At 51.9% G+C, this 20,010-nt stretch overlaps 9 protein-coding genes across 9 annotated transcripts; 5 read left to right on the top strand and 4 right to left on the bottom strand.

Moving 5' to 3' along the window:
- Window positions 1–2,626: 2,626 nt before the first annotated feature.
- Window positions 2,627–3,487, top strand: N7468_006523 (uncharacterized protein; the record flags this gene model as incomplete). The annotated part of the gene is made up of 1 exon (XM_058475819.1): window positions 2,627–3,487. The coding sequence occupies one exon, from the start codon at window positions 2,627–2,629 to the stop codon at window positions 3,485–3,487; it is 861 nt and encodes a 286-aa protein (XP_058328709.1).
- A 46-nt stretch (window positions 3,488–3,533) lies between these two features.
- N7468_006522 (uncharacterized protein) lies at window positions 3,534–5,324 on the top strand (the record flags this gene model as incomplete). The annotated part of the gene is made up of 1 exon (XM_058475818.1): window positions 3,534–5,324. The coding sequence occupies one exon, from the start codon at window positions 3,534–3,536 to the stop codon at window positions 5,322–5,324; it is 1,791 nt and encodes a 596-aa protein (XP_058328708.1).
- A 37-nt stretch (window positions 5,325–5,361) lies between these two features.
- N7468_006521 (uncharacterized protein) lies at window positions 5,362–5,781 on the top strand (the record flags this gene model as incomplete). The annotated part of the gene is made up of 1 exon (XM_058475817.1): window positions 5,362–5,781. The coding sequence occupies one exon, from the start codon at window positions 5,362–5,364 to the stop codon at window positions 5,779–5,781; it is 420 nt and encodes a 139-aa protein (XP_058328707.1).
- Window positions 5,782–6,372: 591 nt separating this feature from the next.
- N7468_006520 (uncharacterized protein) lies at window positions 6,373–9,123 on the bottom strand (the record flags this gene model as incomplete). The annotated part of the gene is made up of 3 exons (XM_058475816.1): window positions 6,373–7,300; window positions 7,359–8,732; window positions 8,870–9,123. 3 exons carry the CDS (start codon window positions 9,121–9,123, stop codon window positions 6,373–6,375), a joined length of 2,556 nt encoding a protein of 851 aa, XP_058328706.1.
- Window positions 9,124–11,394: 2,271 nt separating this feature from the next.
- On the bottom strand, window positions 11,395–12,153 carry N7468_006519 (FMN-binding negative transcriptional regulator; the record flags this gene model as incomplete). Its single annotated transcript, XM_058475815.1, has 1 exon — window positions 11,395–12,153. One exon carries the CDS (start codon window positions 12,151–12,153, stop codon window positions 11,395–11,397), a length of 759 nt encoding a protein of 252 aa, XP_058328705.1.
- A 546-nt stretch (window positions 12,154–12,699) lies between these two features.
- N7468_006518 (uncharacterized protein) lies at window positions 12,700–13,454 on the bottom strand (the record flags this gene model as incomplete). Its single annotated transcript, XM_058475814.1, has 2 exons — window positions 12,700–13,082; window positions 13,199–13,454. 2 exons carry the CDS (start codon window positions 13,452–13,454, stop codon window positions 12,700–12,702), a joined length of 639 nt encoding a protein of 212 aa, XP_058328704.1.
- Window positions 13,455–14,679: 1,225 nt separating this feature from the next.
- On the bottom strand, window positions 14,680–15,718 carry N7468_006517 (putative oligosaccharyltransferase subunit ribophorin II; the record flags this gene model as incomplete). Its single annotated transcript, XM_058475813.1, has 4 exons — window positions 14,680–14,919; window positions 14,968–15,252; window positions 15,304–15,502; window positions 15,579–15,718. The coding sequence occupies 4 exons, from the start codon at window positions 15,716–15,718 to the stop codon at window positions 14,680–14,682; spliced, it is 864 nt and encodes a 287-aa protein (XP_058328703.1).
- A 498-nt stretch (window positions 15,719–16,216) lies between these two features.
- On the top strand, window positions 16,217–18,343 carry N7468_006516 (putative GPI-anchored cell surface glycoprotein; the record flags this gene model as incomplete). Its single annotated transcript, XM_058475812.1, has 1 exon — window positions 16,217–18,343. One exon carries the CDS (start codon window positions 16,217–16,219, stop codon window positions 18,341–18,343), a length of 2,127 nt encoding a protein of 708 aa, XP_058328702.1.
- Window positions 18,344–19,134: 791 nt separating this feature from the next.
- N7468_006515 (uncharacterized protein) lies at window positions 19,135–19,645 on the top strand (the record flags this gene model as incomplete). The annotated part of the gene is made up of 3 exons (XM_058475811.1): window positions 19,135–19,271; window positions 19,401–19,465; window positions 19,575–19,645. The coding sequence occupies 3 exons, from the start codon at window positions 19,135–19,137 to the stop codon at window positions 19,643–19,645; spliced, it is 273 nt and encodes a 90-aa protein (XP_058328701.1).
- Window positions 19,646–20,010: the final 365 nt, after the last annotated feature.

Here is a 20,010-nt window from a genome sequence, read left to right as displayed (position 1 = left end):
GTAACCGTGATCTGCTCACATTCTGGCCACATTAGAGACCTTAGCTTGGACAAGCCAGACATATTATGTGATGCGAGCCACGTGGCTCCCACTGACAACAGCAAGCGGGTGTGCGCACCAGATGTGCGGTGAGAATTACTACAGGAAGTTGGAATGAAATATATATTTTCTATTGATTGATTTGGAAATAGAAAATAATATAGAACCAAAGACTCCAATGGAATTTGACTGTCTTCAACTTGCATTCTGGTTTGAAGAATACTTTGGGAGTGTTGGGGAGAACCTCTTCGTGGAAAGGGAAACGAAAAAGTGGCAGGATATTTCAAGACACATCAAAAGAGTCGACCCGAATAGTATTGGGTGAGAGAGCAACATTAGGAGGATTACAGGTACAAAGAACTCAGTGCATTTACTCAAAGTTCCCCTCGGGTAGTCTCGTGGTTATCCGCGTGGAGTAGACGGTGCAAATCCTCATCTCTATTCAGCAACTCGTTCATTCCTTTCTCTAAGAACCTTGTTTATTCCAACAACTCATTCATGAGAGCGCCTCTCACGTAGCCAAGATGATGCACCAAGTTATTTTATGCTCTGGCAATGATCCCCTTCTCCTCGCTTTCGGCTCTCTCGCTTTGCACGCCCCAGCACAACTGGGAATACCCCGCTTAACGATTTCCCAGCAGCTGTAGGAGATTGGGATGTCACTTACTGTATTATGATTCTGACAAGACACACAGATCAGAGCTGCTCTAGCGCCATTTGCGTCTGTATGCGGGGCTGCCGAATGGCAGGTCATGATGAAGTTCCTCAACTGTCTCGACAAAGCCGGCACCATGATCGTATTATGGTGGCGAGTCATTCACGAAAACTGACTGATAAGGAAAGAAGCATAGCTAACGACAATCCAAAGGACCATAGGGTTTCTAGCTCAAAGGACTGGTAGCGCCAGCGTAGGAGCTAGGAGACAGGCGCAGCCGCCGGTTGGGAACAGAATTCCTCGAGTCACTCCTTGTTATATCTCGATATGTGGCAAATGTAAACCTGATGATGCCAGATTGTGTGGGCTCTGTGGATTTCCTGGAACGATCAATAGCTAGTTAACTCAGGCCAGATATTCCAAGAGTCAACTAATATTTCCGTGAACCTAGGGTGCTATTCCAATTCTTCAAGCAACTGGATTAGCCTCTAGTTATCCGACATTTACCAGTATGGAATTTCAACTCCTTGCGGCCTTCGTTCTCCGAGTCCTCCTATATCTTCCTTCCACATTAAGTTCTCACTTTCCCTAATCAGGCGTAACAGAAGAATTCTAAATACACGCAGGACGGTAATTGCCGTTTGTCATTATACTCGTTTGTCATTATACCAATTATACGCTCAGCATGATCTTTCTAGTTTGAAGACAATCGACTCCTAACCGTCATCCGAGTCGTCAACGCTTGCTATTTCCTGAGTCCAATCTCCGACCTACTTCCGCGGCGCATAGGCGGCTGATTGGTGGTCACGCATCTAAAGAATATTTTCAAGTTAATCTATGCCGAGGCACTCCTCATTTAGATCGAATTTGATTGCTAGGTTCTATAAACCGTCTTGTTGGCCAGAATGGCCTTCCACTTTTCTGCAGACACTCCGACTGTGTATTAATCGCCGACTCTCATCACAGCTTGTCTGTACTGATATCCTGAAATGCTAATTGTGCAGGATCATGGGCCACGGCGTACTAAGACTTTCTAATATAAAGTCCGAAGTCTGAGGTTCTAACGCATGCGGGCTTTTCAATCCGGTGTATGACTGAATGGGCTTTCCCTGCGTCATTTTATGAGGCAAGTTGGCAATTCCTGGAATATTGAAGCTGTGGCCCAATTTGATTTAGACATTCTGCCCTCGATATTCTTACAGAGACAACTCTAAGCATATGAGTCAGCGGACAACTTGATTTAACTTGCAGGAAGGCGCATTCCTTATGAAACCCATGCCTCGGGGGCACTCACAGCGGTGAGCGATTTACATATTGAGGCCACAATATCGATTCCAATACTATAATCTGATAAAACGGAATAAATATGCTCTCTTGCACATCAATATCTTTTTCTTGTGGATTTAACAGTAACAACACGTCCTCAGTACCCTCTCGAAGATCCGTTGCCTGTCTCCGAATTCTACCTATTATGCTGGCATTCCTCATCGTGTCTATAGGTTTTCTTGATGAAGTCATGTCCTTGACGGCTTTTACAGTCTCCTAGACTACTATAGCAGTGGGAGGTGCTATTACTATCATCCTGAGTGCTGCGGACGAAGAATCTATAGCGGATCGCAGAATGAGATCATAAACTCGAGATAAACTACGAGTGCCTGAGATAGTGTAGACGTAAACGACAATGCGGTGTACCTAAAATACTTCCTTAGATATGCTAATGTGAACAATACCACATAGGCACCTTGTACTTGAAGGAGCTGGAAAAAGCCCTTCGATATTTCACTTTCATTCTACTTCCATTTCATTTTCCCTTCTACTTGTCCTCGGTTTCCATGAAACGTCAAGCTCCCCTCCAGACCTCTTTCTCTCTTCAATATCCTGAAGCATTCTATCTCTGGGGCTCTCTTGTTTGTTTAAGCATCACTCTAAACCATGCCTCACCCATACCAGCTCACGACTCCGAGTCTACGGGACTGGTATTGTCACCCTCACGGTGCCGACTATCCATCAGCGATAGCATCGGCGGCGAGTAATCACACAACCTTCCATATGACCTTCTACGACAGTAGAATCACTCAGTTCTACATTATTCGCGCTCGTTGTTACATTGAATCTCAGCTTCCGAGGCTTCACATTGGTCCTGACTTCTCTGCCAACGGTGAAGTGATCTTTACCGCTCAGCATACCTTCGACTTCGCTCTCGAGGTCGAGAACAGCCCACTTAGCCTCATCTACCACCACCATCGCCGAGCCTGTCCTCTCCTCTTCTACTCGCGCGGCTGCCAGGACACCCTTACCCACTGGAAACAGGTGTCATTGGTCACCATACGAGTGAACGTCCCGCCTATCGTGTTGGGCTTCCTACCTCTCGATCCTCAGCGAGGACAAGCACAAGATACAGACGACGCATGGGAGGCTCTGACCTCTGCGGCGCCAGGTCAAACCATCTGTCTCTGGACGAGTGTTGGCCCCGCGCAAGGAAGGGGACTAGAAGAGGTGTGGAGCTTGATGAAAGAGCTGGTCCCACTGGCTCGCCAGACCGAGGGCTCGTTCTGGTATCGCGAGCTCCATAAACCTGACAGAGAAGGGTGCCGGCCTACTCCTCCCTGGTTAGTTTTTCCTAACCAGCGTGACCGCGTGACCATGTTGTATCCAGCCATTCCGGCTTTCCTCGACCAGCGAGACCGGCTGTGCCGGCTCCTCGATGCCCTCTATTTGGAGAGGCGTGAGCAGCGTCGGGTTTTTGGGCGATTATTGCAGTTTCGCATTCCGCATGTTGCGTCTCAGCATTGAGTTTCTTGCGGCGAATTTGTTTCGCGTTCATGTCAATATCATGAACATGTCTACTCCACCCGTTGTTCCGGAGATGACGAAGGTGTTTTTCTCGTTCAAGGTCCCGGGTAACTCGCTGGAGGCATTCCGGCAGACCAGTTTCGTTGGGACGGTCGTCGAGGATGACTCCATCTGTGATTTCACGATTGCGTGTCGCGGTGCGGTACCCAAGAGACTTCTTGACTTTTCACCGTTTGTGTTTTTATCGCTCGAGGGAGTCACGTCGCCCCTTGAAAAACAGACTGTTGCGCTCGAGAAGACGGCCCAGCCACTGGTCGAAGGAGACCTTGCGGAACGTTTCAAAGTGGGATTCTCCTTGCTGAGAACTGTCCTGAGTCATGGAGTGGAGATGAACCCTGAAAGCCCTCTCTGTTTCGAATTGAGCATCAAGGATCTCTCTCCTCTTCCACCAAAGGAGGCGTCAAGTCGTCTCCAGATGGTGCAGAAGTTTTTCGAGGACAAGCTCGACAAAAGCCAAAGGAAAGCCGTTCGCCTTTCTGTGGAACGCTTGCGAGGAGGACTGAGCATCATTGTCGGCCCTCCCGGGACAGGGAAGACTCTAACTGCGATCCCAGTCATTGTCAGTGCGATGGCTCTGGAGGTCCCGGTCCTTCTGACAGCGGCCACCAACAAAGCAGTCGGCAACGTGTTGGCTGCGCTGATGAACTTTCTCCAGCGCTACCCATGCATCGGGTCTCTTTGTGGCCTTGCCATGAGACTGCGTGCCGTTGACGAGGAGCTTGCAACACTTCGTGGGCACGGCACGGCGGAGCGGCCCGTCGATGCCACAATCCAGCAAGCTGAGGCGTACAACCTGGTGGTGAAATATGCCACCATGGAAAAGGATCGTAGCAGCGACTGCCGACGCTTGATCGAGCTGTTGGATATGGACTTGAAATTCGGCGTGAGCGGTCCGCCGTTAAGTGAATTGAAGAGGCTGTATAAAAGCACCCTTGGACGGGTTATTGGGAAGGCCCGATTGATCGCGGCCACACTGATTGAGTCAGGAGCAGAGATCCTCAAAACCTCAAAGTTCAAGCCTGCATTAATGATCTGCGACGAAGCCTCTCAAGCTTCAGAGCCAGAGATGATGATCCCCATGACACTGAAATCATTCCGTGGACTAGTCCTGATCGGCGATCCCAACCAGCTGGAGCCTACAGTCCTTTCAATAAACGGCAAAAACGAGCATGCCCTCTTCCTCAAACGGTCTTTGCTCAAACGACTGGTTGACGCAAAGTATCCCCTGGCTCAGCTCCAAACGGACTACCGGAACCACCCACAAATCATGGAATTCTTCAACCGCCGAGTATACCTCAACACCTTGAACGTCGGCGCCCATAAGTCAATCCCCTTGAACAACGAGCGAGCGCGCGTCGGCCAGGTCTTCGACTCCTTCATGGAGAGCTACGTTGCCCGTGCCGAGCATTGTCACATCCCCAAGTCAGAAGTAGCCCGACTAAAGCGAACGGTCCCGGGACGCCGACGTCTATGGCTGAAAATCCAAAGCTACGCCAAGCGCGAAATTTCCGGCCAATCATGGGAAAACAAACCCCAGGTTACGGCACTCAAGACCTTCCTCCTCCAGCTCTACCGGTACCAATACAAGGGGATGAGCATTACACCGGACGACGTGATGGTCCTCTGTCCCTACCGAGCCCAACAAGAAATATGCCGCCTCGAACTGCAACTGGACGCCAACCTCGCGGGCGAGATCATCCCCGTGGACGCGGCTCAGGGCCGAGAGGCGCCGATGACAATTCTCATGCTGACGACGCCCGGACGGGGGGGACTTTGAGGATCTGGGGATCGTGAACAGCGAGGCACGACTGAATATGGCGCTCAGTCGGGCGCAGCAGGTCTGCCTGATCGTGGGCAATATGGACATGTTCACCCTCTACGCGAGGAAAAGGATCAGAAACAATGGGAAAGGCTCCTATTTCTTGGAAGTCCTTGCGGATATCAAATCTAGACAGAGCTGGTTCTACCCGCTTACCAGCAGATATGTCACTAGAGAGCCTGCGACTCCTGCGCCAGGAGTACAGAGGGCTGTACGGAAAGATGCGCCGAAGCCGGTGGACCCCGTGGTCCGGATGAAGAACGAGCTGAGGGCATTGGAGACTGAAGAGTATCGATTTGTGAAGAGGAAGGAGAAAGTCCTGAAAGATTTGGACTCGGAGGAAAATGCCTTGACCAGGAAAATGGCCGAGCTGAACGAAAAGATAGCAGCCAGTATTGCCGCAGGTCAGCCATAAGGCTGGAGGAGACAGCTAGGATGTGCATTTTGCGAGATTGAGAAGGCCTTGTGTGATTATTCAATTTCGTATTTGTTCTATTTTTGAGGATTCCCATCGTTTACAGGTGCTGGCTAGAAGGGGGGGTTTGGGGGGCATTTGCGCTCATGCATGATGAATCCAAGAGAGGATGGTTGGTTTTCCACTGGTTTTCGTGCTCGGTTTCATTATTCTAAGGGCAAGGTATCATCACATAGTCGAACATAAAAATTCCAGATTAAGTGTTAAGTGCTTTTTTGTATACGGCAGGAGCCAATCTCGAGACATTACCATAGAGACGGCCCTTCTCCTCCATGAGGTATGTACATTAAGCAGCCCAGGTACTCGGGTTCTGCCGAAAGAAAAGGAAAAATGACATGAGGTCGGTAGTAATAACACATGAAGAAACCCTCCTGAATACCCCAAAAACTCCATCCGGAACCAGTGGCATAGAGGGCATCGAAATAAGGCAAGTTAGGAGATAGATGATGGCGATGCATGATGCGTAGACGAATCAAAGGAAGGAAGGAAGGAAGAGACCCGAGAAAATGCAAAACAGAGAAAGCTCAGCAATCAGGCTTCGCGGTAGCCCCAGATGCGTCTTTGCTGGCGAACCCACCACTTGCCAACCTTGCCTGCGCTCTCGAGCCACTTGACTGCGTCGCTGCCGTACTCCTCTTTGACTGCCTTCTTGAGCGCACCGATCGACCAGGCTTTGGTCACGTGTAGCTCGCCCGGGTCCTTGTCCAGGTCGGAGAAGATATACTCGAACTCATTCTTGAGAGGCAAAACCAGGCGGTAAGGGAGACCGGCAGTTGTGACGGAGATCATGGAACCGCCGCCGTTAATGATGCCGAAATTCCACTGGTAGCGAGTGGCAGGCATTTCGTTCCCTTCATGTTTTCGCGATTCGCGGCCTTCGATACTGGTGTCATTGATGGAAGAGAGGAATGGGCGGATGAGCGACTGTCCTTGGTACTCTGGGAGGAGGTGGGAGGCGATATCGGAGTCGTGGTCATTGAGGGAGCCAGATTGGACGAGCATGTCAAGGATGGTGGGGATGATGGAAAGAGAGGTTGCGTTGGCGTCGATGTCGATGCGCGGCATGTGTGGGTGGCGAAATACGAGAGGGACACGGAAGTTACTGATGTGCCCGTTCTCATAGGTGCCAGTCAGGTCTTTGTTGTCTTCGGCGAAGGCTTGGCCGTGGTCGCCGACGATGACCACTAGAGTCGAGTTGGCGATGCCGGACTCGTCGAGCATGGACATGATCTCGCCGAGCCAGCCATCGACGAAGTTGACGGAGTTCAGGTAGCTGTTCATGGCGTCGTGCTTGATACCTCCCTCCCTGCCGAGGTATTTCTGGGTGTCGAAGTCTCTCGGGGTATTCCAAGGGTGGTGGGTGGTGCTGGTCACATGGGAAAGAAAAACACGAGTATTGTTGTGCGCGGCTTCGTTGAAGAGATCTTGCAGGTATGGCCTCAGCTCGGTCTCAGCGTATCTAATTGCTTGTTAGGAATTTTCTATATCAATGCCAACTAAGAAACCGTTATACTCACCCAAAGTAGTTGATCTCCTTGCTTGAAGCCCGGTATTTGGAGGTCATCGAAGTCAGATTACTCTTGACAACATGCTCCTCGAACCCCATTTGCTCGTTCATTTCATTCTGTCGGTCATATTCGTCGGTGATCGACTGCATGAAAACAGACTTCCAGGGGCGCTCAAGAGCATCGACCTCCTCTGAACTCAACTCGCTCGACGACTTCACACGATTAAACAACTCAAGCAGCTGCGGCAAGCAGGGCTGGTAGATTTCCAGCTGAGTCTCCTCCAGCAAATCCACCGGCAGAGGCTGAACACCACAGTGACTGCCCAAAATACTCTTGAAAGTCAACGAGCTCCCCGTTACCGCACCGCGGACATTCAGACCTCCCATACCGTCTGCCGTCCTGTCGTGCCATTTCGTCGCATTATCTGGCTTAATGGCCTGGCCATTGCTGTCGAGCACCGTTTCACCCGTGAGCATCTGTGCGACCGGAGTAATCTTCAGGAGCCTATCAATGGCGTCCTTTTGGGCATGGGCCTTGTGCGATGCGACCAATGCATCGAACATGGGGGTACCCTGGTGTATCGGGAATAGCTCCTTGCGCCCGCTTTCTAGGGTCAGCAGGACTACATGGTCTATAGAGACCGCGTGATCCTTGAAGGCTTTTTGCAAGGGCTCATAAATCTCGCCGCCAAGGTTTGAGATCTTCAATGGGTCATCGAAAGGATTGAAAAAGGCACTCTCGGCGTCGTTGCAGAGATAGTATGCGGCGTTATCCTCCTCCGCGCGCTCTAACGGGCTCTTGACCCAACGACTGAATCCCGACGGCGGGTTCTCGGGAAGCCATGAAGGACGAGACCATTGCGCTGGCGTGAATTTGTCACGATTCCAGAGCGGGAAATTCGGAGCAGGCTCCCGACAGCCTTGGTCGGTGGCGGATTTCTTGGTGAACGCATCGAGGAGCGTGAGAGGCAACGCGCCGGAGATATGATTATACGGAATTGCGGGTCGGGTGATCTGCAAGAACAGTAACGAGGTGAACAGGGACACGAAAATCGCGATTCGGCGCATGGTCCGTAGGTCGAACGTTGCAAGCCATGATTTGCTGGGCTGGCCGATCAAGGTATATCGCGCCTTGAAAAGACCCATGACCGAGTCTTGCACCCCCTGTAATGCCAGTCCGGTCACGTTGTAAAGTCGTCCATAGATCGCCCATGCGGCAAAGCCAAGCACCGTTGAAGCAGCGGAAACGGTTGTGATGCCGCTCAGCAGGATCTTCATGGCGGCGGGATCACTTAAGAAGCTGTTGCTAGCAGCCCAGGCGACTTCCGCACCGGTTTGGAGGAAGAAGCCGAACTGGATGGAGGCCGCTCCCCATGTTATCAGGCTGTGTATACGTTAGCTGGTCAAGTTTTGAGGGATACTCCAAAGAAGAAAATCAAAGAAGAAAAACATAGAAAATAAAAAAAAAGGAAAGGAAAGGAAAGAAGTAAAGAGGGAAAGAGGGAAAGGAATGGGACTTACGACAGAAGTCCCCCGATGCATGTCGAAAGCCATTGCAGTCGAGTCTCTGGCGTTGGAAAGCGTAGCAGGATACGTCCACAGGTGATGACGAGAAAATCAGGCAGAAACAGCGTCGGCGAGTACAGCGCCAAGTAAAGAAAGGGCAAAGAGTGGAAATGGAGACCGATATGCAAGATCTTTGCTGCGAGCCCGCTCACAAACAAGGTCGAGAACAGAAACTGGGGAAGTGGCGGAAGATAGGATAAAGGCGACATGGCGACATCAGCTCATAGTTCAGAGCTGGGTAAGGAAAAGAAGAGTCGGAGGTCACGACCACAGGCCGCAAGGGGGGAAGTTGGTGGAATGGAAGCAGAATAAAACGATTGGAAGGGGCATCAGCCTGGAATGGGGGGGGTGGAAGATGGAAATTGGAGGTTAGAGTAGATTCAAGCAGAGAAGTGCCCAGAAACTAGCGCAGGGTCTGCACTAAAAAGGAATACAATGCGGTACAGGGGAAATCAGGCCCACAAGTGTAAAAATAAAATTGGGGGGCTGTAAGTGGCAGCTGGGCACGCGACTGGCTGCAAGTCTCCACGAATGAATTGGCGTTGACCGCTGAATACCTGGTTTTTCAATACAGAGTGGTATTCTTCTTAGTGAAGCCTGCATAAACGGGCACTTCTTTTCTTTCCTTGGCCTAGAATTACCGCCCTTCCGGATTACAACAATCACAAGACGTTCCTGTCGGCTGCCTCCGCTTTCTCCCTGTGGAGCCTTTGGAACGATTCGATTCTTGTGAGCCTGGGAGCCCCCCCCCTTGGATCCCTTGGCTTTCGCGGGGACAGAAGGCTTAGACTGTTTTTTACTCCATTGTTGGTACCAGAGCGTGCCACGTTCCACCCAATGTTAAGTCTAAAAAGCACCGGTCTTCAAGATCTGCCCCGTACAAAATATTGAGCTTGGCTGTCAAACCAAAGAAAAAAAAATTTTTTTCGTACCTGTTCGGAGCCTGAGACACGTCCGTGGTTCTCACTTACCATTCGATGGGCTGAGAACACCCGGATCATAATCTCCACCCGCAATGGAGCCTTTACCCAGGCTCCTACTTGACTTCCGTTCGTGCCGACGTTGTGAGGGTGCCTGGAGCGAATGCCTGTAAAATATTCACTCATTTGTGGCAGAGGCTGTACGGGTCCGGGACAAGGGGGGAAACCAAGCTTTGTACGGTAAGGGAGACTACAGCGCCGGGGAATTGATCAGACCAGCCAGACGCCATTAATTGCAGCCACTGCATCACCTTGCAGGCCACTGGTGGGTAAGCCCGGGGGTCAGTTCCTCCCGAGGTCCGTTAGCAAGACTCGAAAATGCCCGCTTCCCCTGAGAGTCTTGGAGTTGCCTTCTGTGAAAGGGCTTGCGATGGAGCCCATCACCATTTTTTTTCTGCTCTGACGTGCTTGACAGGATGAAAGACGATCTAAGCCCTGTGGACCCCGAGACGATCTCATGAAAGCCCTACTGCCCGTGTGTTGTAAATTCCTGTTTGGGGTACATTGGAGTCTTATGTGCGCTGGTCAAATCACACCAATACAACACGAGTGCGACATCAACGCTTGGACATACTCGGTCGCGTGTCGGAGCCGCCATTGCGGCTGTGGAAGTCGATGTGGAGCCTCGGCTAGGGCTAGGCCGATCGTAATCACGGAAGCCTGAAACTTGAGGATGAGAGGATCACCAGATGACTCAGGCGGTAGACAGTAAAATGGCGTTCGGATCCATTGATCTAAGAATTCCGTTGTACTCCGTACCTTTGACTCTGCTTCGGTATTCTTTTCTAATGCGCATCGCTAAGCGTGGTTCAAATCTCCCAGTGGCGTCAATTACGGAGTCGAGTCATTGTCCCAGTTCATATGTCTCTGTACTGCGTACCTAGTACGATGTCAGTGAATGTATTAGGACTCGTCTAGACGGGTCTCACGGAAAGCTAGCTGTACGACCCAGTAATCTTCAAGTGCCACTAACCTGCCACAGTTCATCAGATCATTGTTCCACTAGTGCGAGGACCTTGCCGAGCTAATGTGACGATCACTTGCTTGGGCTTGTAAATTCTAATCCTAGTAGAACACCTACTACGTAAACTTCTGAACTTCTTGGTCTAATTCGAGATACTCAATCACTTTCCAGAATTGGCTACACTATAGAAAAACGTAATATCTAATCTTGTCCATATTTGCTGCTAAAATTAACCTGAACGAATTGCCGGGCTTTCCATCAAGGCCCACCTTTGCTGTGTAACGAGTGGACTACGCAACGTGTCCGCGCAAACATTCAATCCAAATGACACAGGCAGCAGCATATCACATATCTCAAACCTTGGAACGAGTCCATGCAGTTCCGTATACCCCCCCACTCGTCAGACGCAAAGCCGGGCCGCCTGGAAGCCAGCTTCCAGTGCTGCAAGTAGCTCACTGCTCGTGAACAGCGGCCACCGCAAGTGGCCAGCATCTTCGCAGCGTGGAAGAAAAAGAAATCCAGGTTCCCGGAGCGACTCAATGCCCATTTCCTCCATCTTTAATCGCAGCCCTCTCACGCACCGTCCTCGCAATCCCATCCCCAACATCACTCCCCAACCCTTTAAATCCCTCAACCACACCTTCCCGATCCCCTTCCGCGAGCTCCTGGCTCATTTTAAACTTTCCCTGTAAACGTTCAATCCGTATCTCCACCCCGATAATCCCCTTCTTCATAACCTCGATATACGCCCCCGGCGCCTCGCCCACAGTCCACGGCTTCTCATACCCCATCACCGATGTCTCCGCGTGCCGCGACAGATCCTCCAGCTGCATCTGCAAGAACGCGCCCGTCTCTGCGGATTTGGGGTTGCCATGTACGGTTATCTTGCCGTAGGCCTGGACCGCGGAATAATTCCAGGTCGGGACGACCTTCCCCGTTGCGGGCTTGGTCGCGGTGTAGAACTTGGGCGTGACGTAGTGGTGATGAGGGCCGTTGAAGAGGATGAGGACTTCGTCGGGGAGTTCGAGGGTGTCCTGGCCGGATTCTTGGTGCGAGGCTAGAGATTCGATGAGGGCTTTGGCTTGGGGATTTGCGCGGGCGATGTGACCGCGCAGAACGCCGGGGGTGTCGGGGTCGGTGGAGGGGATGTCGAGGATGAAGGGGATGTGGCTGGATTGGATGAAGGATTCTTGGGAAGATTTAATGGCTGTGGTGAGGATGCCGAGGGGGTTGTCGCGGATGAATTGTTGGAGGAGGGGGATGTGTGTCTCGGCGTGTACTGCGCGGAGGTACATGTTTGCGATTTATGGGATGGTTAGTGAGAGTGGCTGGTGAGGTAGGTCTGGTAGTCAAACGTGAGCAAGTCTGTAGATTGATTGCTTGGGTGGTCACTTCTCGAGCTTGATCTTATCCATAGTTGATACTATACCACGCCCTATTGTCAGTTCGCTTTCTGCGGTTTGTGATTGGTGGTCGGCGCCGATAGCTTCTCCCATCTTTCTCCCGCATGACAGTCATAACATTGGGCCGGTAATGAGTCAGACCACGGGGAAGAGACAATATGGAGGTGCTTGACCAGACCCTACCCCAGAATGGAAATTGTCAGTAGAATCGGTGGGGCATCCACCGTACCAGCAGAAGAGCGCAGAAACGTGGGGCGTGTAGGCAAATCTTTGTGTATGGGATATTGGAGCTGGATTGGGAGTATCATAGATAAAGTACATCATACTATACATGTTTTGTGAGCGATTATGAAAATTGGCAACACCAGCTGCAAGACCACGCGTCTCAATGAGGGTCGCCGCTCAATCAGACTATTGTAGATGATTGAAGAGACAACTTTACGCAGCTGGTGACACAATGCCAGCTTTCCCAAATCGGGCTACCGTGCCCTTCTTCAGTCGTAAGAGCCGTTCGATTTCACTGTGTGGTAGACGCTGTTGGTCACGCATCGTCAGCGCTTGGTGAATCGTCAAGGAGTCGAGGAATTGTCGGCCAGGGAAATTGGCCAGTCCCATTTGCGCGGTCTCTTCTTGCGCCGCCTTGGTAATTTTATCACGCGCCGTGATCGCTAATAGCGCCGGGTTTGAGGACGTTGGGAACACGGTCTGGACGGAGCCTCGATCGTGGACATGAGGGGGTTGGTAGTTGGTGGAGGGATCAACAGGTCCAATTTTACGGAGGGAAGCGGCGAAGTCGGGATCTCGGCCATCAAGGTCAATCGCTAGAGAGGGAAGCATGTTAGTAGCTTGTTCCGTTGGGCAGGACACAATAGCTCCCAAAAGTTACTCTGCAAGTCTCGTTGCAGCTCGGGTTCAGGTTTGTGCTGGGGTCTCATACCGGGAGATTTCACAACAGAGGGTGGTTCTTTGGAGTGGTATACTGGGCCTTGGGATGACGCATTAGGTGCCCTTTGTGACTGCGAGGTTGCGCTTGCTGGCTCTGGATTGGGAGATTGTGAAGGTGTGGGAGGCACTGGGGTTTCCTTAGGCGCTGGCGCTGGTGGCGCCTTGGGCGGAGGAGCAGGCCTTTTAGGGTACTGACGCGCCGCTGCTCCAGCAGCCGAGCGCGCTGGCTTTGAAGCTGCACTGCCCATTGTGAAGAGTCGCGGTAGCGAGCTGTGAATGAGAGACTTTGGTGATTAAACTTGCGGAGTTCGGAGAAAATCGCGGAGGTTCACCTGGCCAATGCGTTCCGCCCTCGGTGACGTCAATTGGATAGAATCAACGAATTGGACACTTTTACTCTCAATAGTATCCATCTCAGATAGTAAAATTCTATTCACAGCGGCTAATTTTGAAGACGGCATTATATAGAATCTTAATTCCAATCTCTATAGTACCGACCACAAAACATTCCACAATTGGCAGCATGCGTCCGGCAGATGCTACTGCTAAACCGAATATATACTTAGCTATCTAGGTCGCAATCATGACTTCTAGGAATCTTCAGGTTTATCTCGGTTCTAAGAGTGAAAACAACACTGAGTTGCGAGCAAAGTCGTTGGATTTCCAGGTTTGTCCAGGCAGGACCAGGACCATGATGGAATTCCGAAGGCTTGCTAGGCAGGGTGCAGCATATCCCACCCTCTTCAAGTTTTGGAAACTTGAAGTCACGAATTTCCGGATCTCAACCTAATTCGGACAACTAGGGGTGATAGAGTTTCAAGTCACATCTGTTCCTGAGAGGAAATTTTGCCGGATCTCCAAATTAAAGAGTGGAGGCCGTGTTGGCATATTCAGAGGTGAAAAGTGTAGGGCTTACAGGACTGCCTTTATTTTTTCCAGTAGAGATGACGATGAACCAGACACACCCTGAGGGTCGCCTACCCGGTCGAAGTAGGAGGTGAGCAAGAAAAGAGGAAACTAGACCTGTAAAGCCAGGGATGAGCAACTAGTGGGTGGAGGGCGTCCCGTGATTGTCCAGGGGCGGCCATCGAGTTGTACGCGAGGTTTTATTGGCCTCATTTTCTCTTCCTCTTTGAAATCTTTAATATCAAATACCAAAGCTTGGCGCGTTCCCGATGAAACTATATTGCAGCACATGCATGACCAACCCGTGGTCTTTGTTGCTTAGGACATGATGGGAATAACATGGCGGGTATGTTTCAATTGGGCCATATTTCTTGATTCAGGCTTCTGTGGGGGCCAGCCTAGGAATCAAGACCCTTCTATGGTAAGGACGAGCTGCTCATTTGCAAGGACGTTTCTGAATACAACGGATATCATAGCTAAGATACATTGCAGCCCCACAAGGGTCGAGTTTTAAAGATAGCAAAAGGTAACATGGAAGCTTACCCGTCTCTGCGGTGTTTTCATTATTCACCGAAGACCGGCCAGCCGACGGCCCTGTACCTCGCCAAGGGCGCGACTGCCGCTCACGAACGCGACCGCGCCGATGGCAGCTGCGGCAGGGAGAGTCTGGAACAGGTTCCAGGATGTGTAATATAGAAAGAAGAGGCCCTCGAAGGCTACCAAAGACCCAAGGAAGAAGGCATGAGGGAGAGGGGCCGACTGGAGGGCCGCGGGGAGGTGTTTCACGTTGGCACCGAGGAGAAGCCACTAGCCAGGTTAGCAGTGTTTGTGACAATGAGTCGGAGAAGATCTTACAAAGCCACCAAGAAGAGGAAGAGCAGCAAGGACAAGTCCGACAAAAGCTAGAGTAATAGCCACCGGAGGGCTGGTAGGAGAGCCCTTAAAGATGTGGTGGATCTGAGGTTGCTTGCCATATCGCGCCACCTCCACAGTGGGGACAGGCACATCGGGGTTACGTTCAATCGAGAGCGAGAACACGGAGTTGTCATAAGGAGTAGAGCTTCCGAAAGAGCCAAGAACCACCCGTGCATCGACTGGTTCGGCAAGGGAGAGGAATTGGATAGGCAGGTCCTTCTGGGTCTTATGTCCGAATTAGCTTAATGCGTCGCTGAGCGCACTGAGATCCCATACCAATTCAACGCGCGATTTGCCATTTTCCTTCACAGTAAAAGGGTACGAGACATCCAGCCCACTCTGAGTATCCTTCAAGAGAAGGAAAGCTTGGTGTGGTCGCTTTGCGGAGCTACCTTCTTGAGTCGTCAAGGTGACGCGCAATGTATCCGCACCGGCGAGCGAGACGGGTTTGGAGAGGGGGGTGGATTTGGAGAGCCTGGAAAAATTACCGAAAGAAAGAATTAGCTTCAATTTGGTCGTAAGCCATAGATGATTTGCCGGTGCTTTCGTACTGTTCTTTGAATCCGCCGTTAACACCAGCGCCCTTAGGCTGGACTGCCACGGTGGCATCAGCAAACCCCCAATCAGCAGCGGCAGCAGGAGCTGCTGCAGCAGCTAGCAGACAGATAGAAGTGGCCTGCCACAAATGCATTATGCGAAAATGAACAAGAACCAAGGGCAGAAGAAGAAGTGGAGGGAGAAGCTGGGGAACTAGAGGGTGACAGATTGCAGAATGAAGGCGGAACGAGGGAGGCCGCGGCCGATAAGCGCCGATCCCTAGCCCTAATTTCTTTTCTTCTCCGACCTCATCCCAACCCAAGCGGCGACGCCCTGGGTCAGCTTCGGAAGTCTGATCCAAGGGGGCAACCAAGCATCTATTGTGTGAGGGTAATCTTGGAGGGCTACCTGGGGTCAGCTTCTACCTGTGAGTCTTGTTTCTAGCCCTCTGCCCTAAGCCCCAACTTCCTTGCCCTGGCCAGCGGGGATTGTGATAGTTAATTAGTCGCCTATGTCAACTTCTGACGAAAGCACTACATTAACTAACCAATATCACTCCTGCTATTGGCCAAGACATGTGTATTGTTGCTGGCTAATCAATTATCGTCACCTGTCGTGGCGGGGCTAACGTTTTGTGAACGCGGTAGTGAATATGGCGCCCCTCAAAGACCGTCGCAGGTCGATGCCTGCAACCATACATCAAGACTACACCCCATCCAAAAATTCCAAACCTACCACGCTCACACCCTCGCGCCGTTCACCTCGAGTTCCCACGAGCACCACAAAAAACAGATCTTCTTCTGCTCAACCTCACAGCCTTCCTTCCACACCTTCCGATCCCACGTTCCCCAGCGCTCCTCAAACTCCTAATACCACTCGATCCCCGAGTCTACGACAGTCCACGATCAACTGGAAAACTGTTAGCCTGCCAGACGAGCCACAGTCGCGTCGGAGATCTTTCAAACCTCGTCCATCCGGTTTATCGAACGTGTACACACCTGCAGTGGAAAAACAACCAACGACTTCGAGCAGTCGCCGAACAACACGGCGACAATCCTCATTACAAACACCCAAAACCCCGCAGTACACATTCTCCGACCACGAGTCGCTTGAGAGTACTGCTAGTCTGAGTCCAACACTCGACCAGTACGCGAGTGACCTTGACGAATCAACTGCTCCACCTTCTCCTACAGCGTCTTCGAACACCATGCGTTCATCCGCTCGCACCCGCAAACCGACCCAGCGCGCCATGGAAGCGATGGAGTCGGCTGAGAAGTCCCGTCGCAGGAAGAGGGCTACTTCTACTCATCCTCCTTCATCCTCTCCTCACGTCACAGAGGAGCTAGCCACGTCCGCACCATCCGAGCCTGAACCACTGCCAGAACCTGAACCATTGCCAGAGACTGTGTCTAAGCCTGTCAAGCCTGTTAAGCCTACGCCTGTTCGAATTGTGAAAAAGAAGCCCACAACAAAAGCAGAGAAGAAGAAGGCATTGCTGGCAAAACGTCAGCTGACTGCAGCCTCTAACAAGCTGCTTGCCCTGGTCGAATCTGCCACTGACCCTAGTTTCACTCCTGACTATGACCCTGAGTGGGTGATTCAAGATGCTCGATTCTGCTGGTGGCAGAGGACTCATCCGAGCGAAAAGCCTACCACCCGACCCTCACTCGAGCCGGCTGATCTCAACCAGCCAAACTTGTACGACAGTGATTCCGATGAGGCGATGGGGGTAGAAAAGCCCTCAGAAATTGAGAAGCCCTCCACTGTTGAAACGCTTTCTCCCGCCAAAAGTCTGGCGCCTGCGGAGAAGATCGCTGACAACCCCGTGCCCGTTGAACAACCCGTACTCGCTGAGAAGCCTGTGCCCCTCAAGCAGCCTATGCCCGCTACTGAGCCGTCGCTTGCAAAGGAGCCTTCGCCTGTTGAAGAGCCCTTGCCTGCTTCGAAGCCCGCGGCTGGCAAGAAGTCAGTCATCAGGAGGCAATCTGCCAAGAAGCAGATCGCCAAGAAGCAGCCCGCCCGGCGCCAATCGGGCAGGAAGGCCGCCCAAAAGGTGCAGACGGCCCTTGAGGCGGCCCAAGCGGAGAAGTCCACCGCTGCGGAGGAACCGGCCATAGTCGAAATGCCGGCTATGGAAAACCCGGCCCTCCGAGGCCTGGCAAAGAAATCGGAGCCTCGCATCGCCGCTCCCGATTTCGTCGAGACGGGCCATGTCAACGAGTACGGGGAGAAGCTGCTGGTTATCTCGGGTGGGTACACCGTGTACCGCCCACCACACACCTACTTGGATGCGGCCCTGCCACAGCCGCCTCTCCGAGTACGGAGCCAGCAGCAGGTCCAGGCCGACCTGCGACTTGGATTCCCTCCTCTCTTTGGGGATCGCAATATCCCCTTTGATGCGGAGACGATGATGAAGGAGGCGGCTGCCCATCCCGCCTCCTCCTCCGACGCTAAGGCGGAGTCAAAGGCAGAGCCCGAGGTGGATGTGCAGGAGTCCGGGCCCACGACAAAGCGTCGCCGCCTGGCCAGCGGTCGATCGCACCGCGTGGCGCCGACTGTGACGAGGCGCATCCGACTCGTGGTGAAGCCGGCTGCCGCCGAAAGCGCCCCGGTTGAAACTGAGGCCTCCTCGGTTCAGAACCAAGAGGCCCCGGTCTCAGCGGGGAAGGGCAGGAAGAGAGCTGCTACTCTCATCTCTGATGAGGGAGAGTCTGCGACACCTGCCCGTCGGGGGTCCAGGTCGGCTGGAGGAAAGGGAAAGAGGGCCCGCCGCGGGTGAAGGAAGAAGGGGGATGGTGATGCGGTTGGGCGATGAGGAAGAGGAGGATGATGGTGGTGGTCTGGGAAGAGTGGATTGGGGGGTCAATTCTAATGAGGTTACCAGCAGGTGGCCTTCATGTATATATACACATTTCGGCTGCCTACGAGGCATTGTTATCTTCTTTTTGTCCTTTTTGAAGTCGCCATTGTGTTGCTGTACATGGCGCATAAAAAAGCATAGCGTGGCGTTCAAGACACCAAAAGAATCCTATTAACATGGTTGGCAACATCTGACGTTCTATATAAACGTAGTGGTATGACCCATCTTCATGTCCGTGTTTGCAGGAACTAGTTTTCGTCTGCAAAGAGGGCAAGCATGGAATCTGGACGAATGACCTTGAAGCCAAGTTTTACGAAGCGTTTTGAACCGCCTGGATTCTGCGTTCCGAGGTTATCATGGATGGGAAGGGGGATAAAAAGCAGATATAGTGTCTTATCCGAGCGTGTCGTCTGACTGTCTACTACCTAGGAACCTTAGAACCTTCATGGCTTGACGAGAGCCACCGAACATAGCGCAATCCCATTGCATCCTTTCCCATTCGCAACACTCAAGGCCCCAATGAGGAATCCTCGCGTGATTGCTTCGAAGAGCATATGATGCTGACCTTGTGGACATTCAATGAACCTTTTCGCGCTGGATCTTTCTTGTATGAGTGCCTCAGGCACCCGAACGCCCGCTACGCAAAGACTAATCCAACCCAACCCCCCCTCCAGCTCTCCAGTATCAACCGTCCAATCCACTCGCCAACGATGCCGCAATATCCTTCAGAGAAATTTCAGACAGGCCAACCGACTCGGCCGCCCCGGCCTCCCCGGCCCTCTCCCTCCAACCTGAAGGGCCACCCTAACATCCGGTCGACACCGGAGTATAAGCGCGCTGCCCGGCGGTACGTACCCTCCGCGAACTGAGTATTACTGTGGTATTGTGTGCTTTTTTCTGCTTTTTCTCTCACATTGCTCGTACTCTTGGCTCGGAGACTTGCTGTCGTCCTGACTCATGCTGATGGAGCTTGTAGCTGGCTCTCGGTGATTGTTGCGACGCCTGTGCTTTTGGTTACAACTTATATGTTGTTTGATCGCGGTAAGTCATCTTCGTTCTTTTTACGACTTGAGTGATTCGGTAGAGATGCCCCTTTTTGGAGAGTTTGAGGCAGGGGTATGCGGGTTGAATTTGCGCTAATGTTGGGCAGTTTATGGGAACAAAAGTCCGAAGAAGTTGGTGCAGAGGCCGTCAGGAGAGCAGGACTCGACTTCACCATAGTGTTGGTTCGGGTCTTCGATGGGTTGAGGTTGAAGGGGGCGGAGACTGTAAATTAAGCGCCAGGAGTTATCTCGTTGCATGTACTAGTACTACTTCTAAATCCCTGATTGCAAAATCTTCGGTTTGATATCTGATTTGTTTGACAAGTCAGTAAGCTACTCATACTAGTACTGGAATGTAAATCGGATCTCTTGTGACGCTGAACCAAGGGTCTAGCTCAAGAGCCTGAGACGGCATGAAATTGGCAAACAGCAGGACTGTAGTCTATGAAAGTTGTATCAAGTTTTATATCGCGAGATATTTGCAAGATTGGAGTGGTAGGAAGACCCCTCTACCGCACAGCCAGCTGACGGGTAGAAAGCGCA

Source organism: Penicillium chermesinum, assembly GCF_028974085.1.
Source record: "Penicillium chermesinum strain IBT 19713 chromosome Unknown utg000005l:1.0-4115287.0:1.0-4118363.0, whole genome shotgun sequence".
In the NCBI taxonomy this organism is placed as follows: domain Eukaryota; kingdom Fungi; phylum Ascomycota; class Eurotiomycetes; order Eurotiales; family Aspergillaceae; genus Penicillium; species Penicillium chermesinum.
This window is presented reverse-complemented; position numbering and strand designations above follow the sequence as displayed.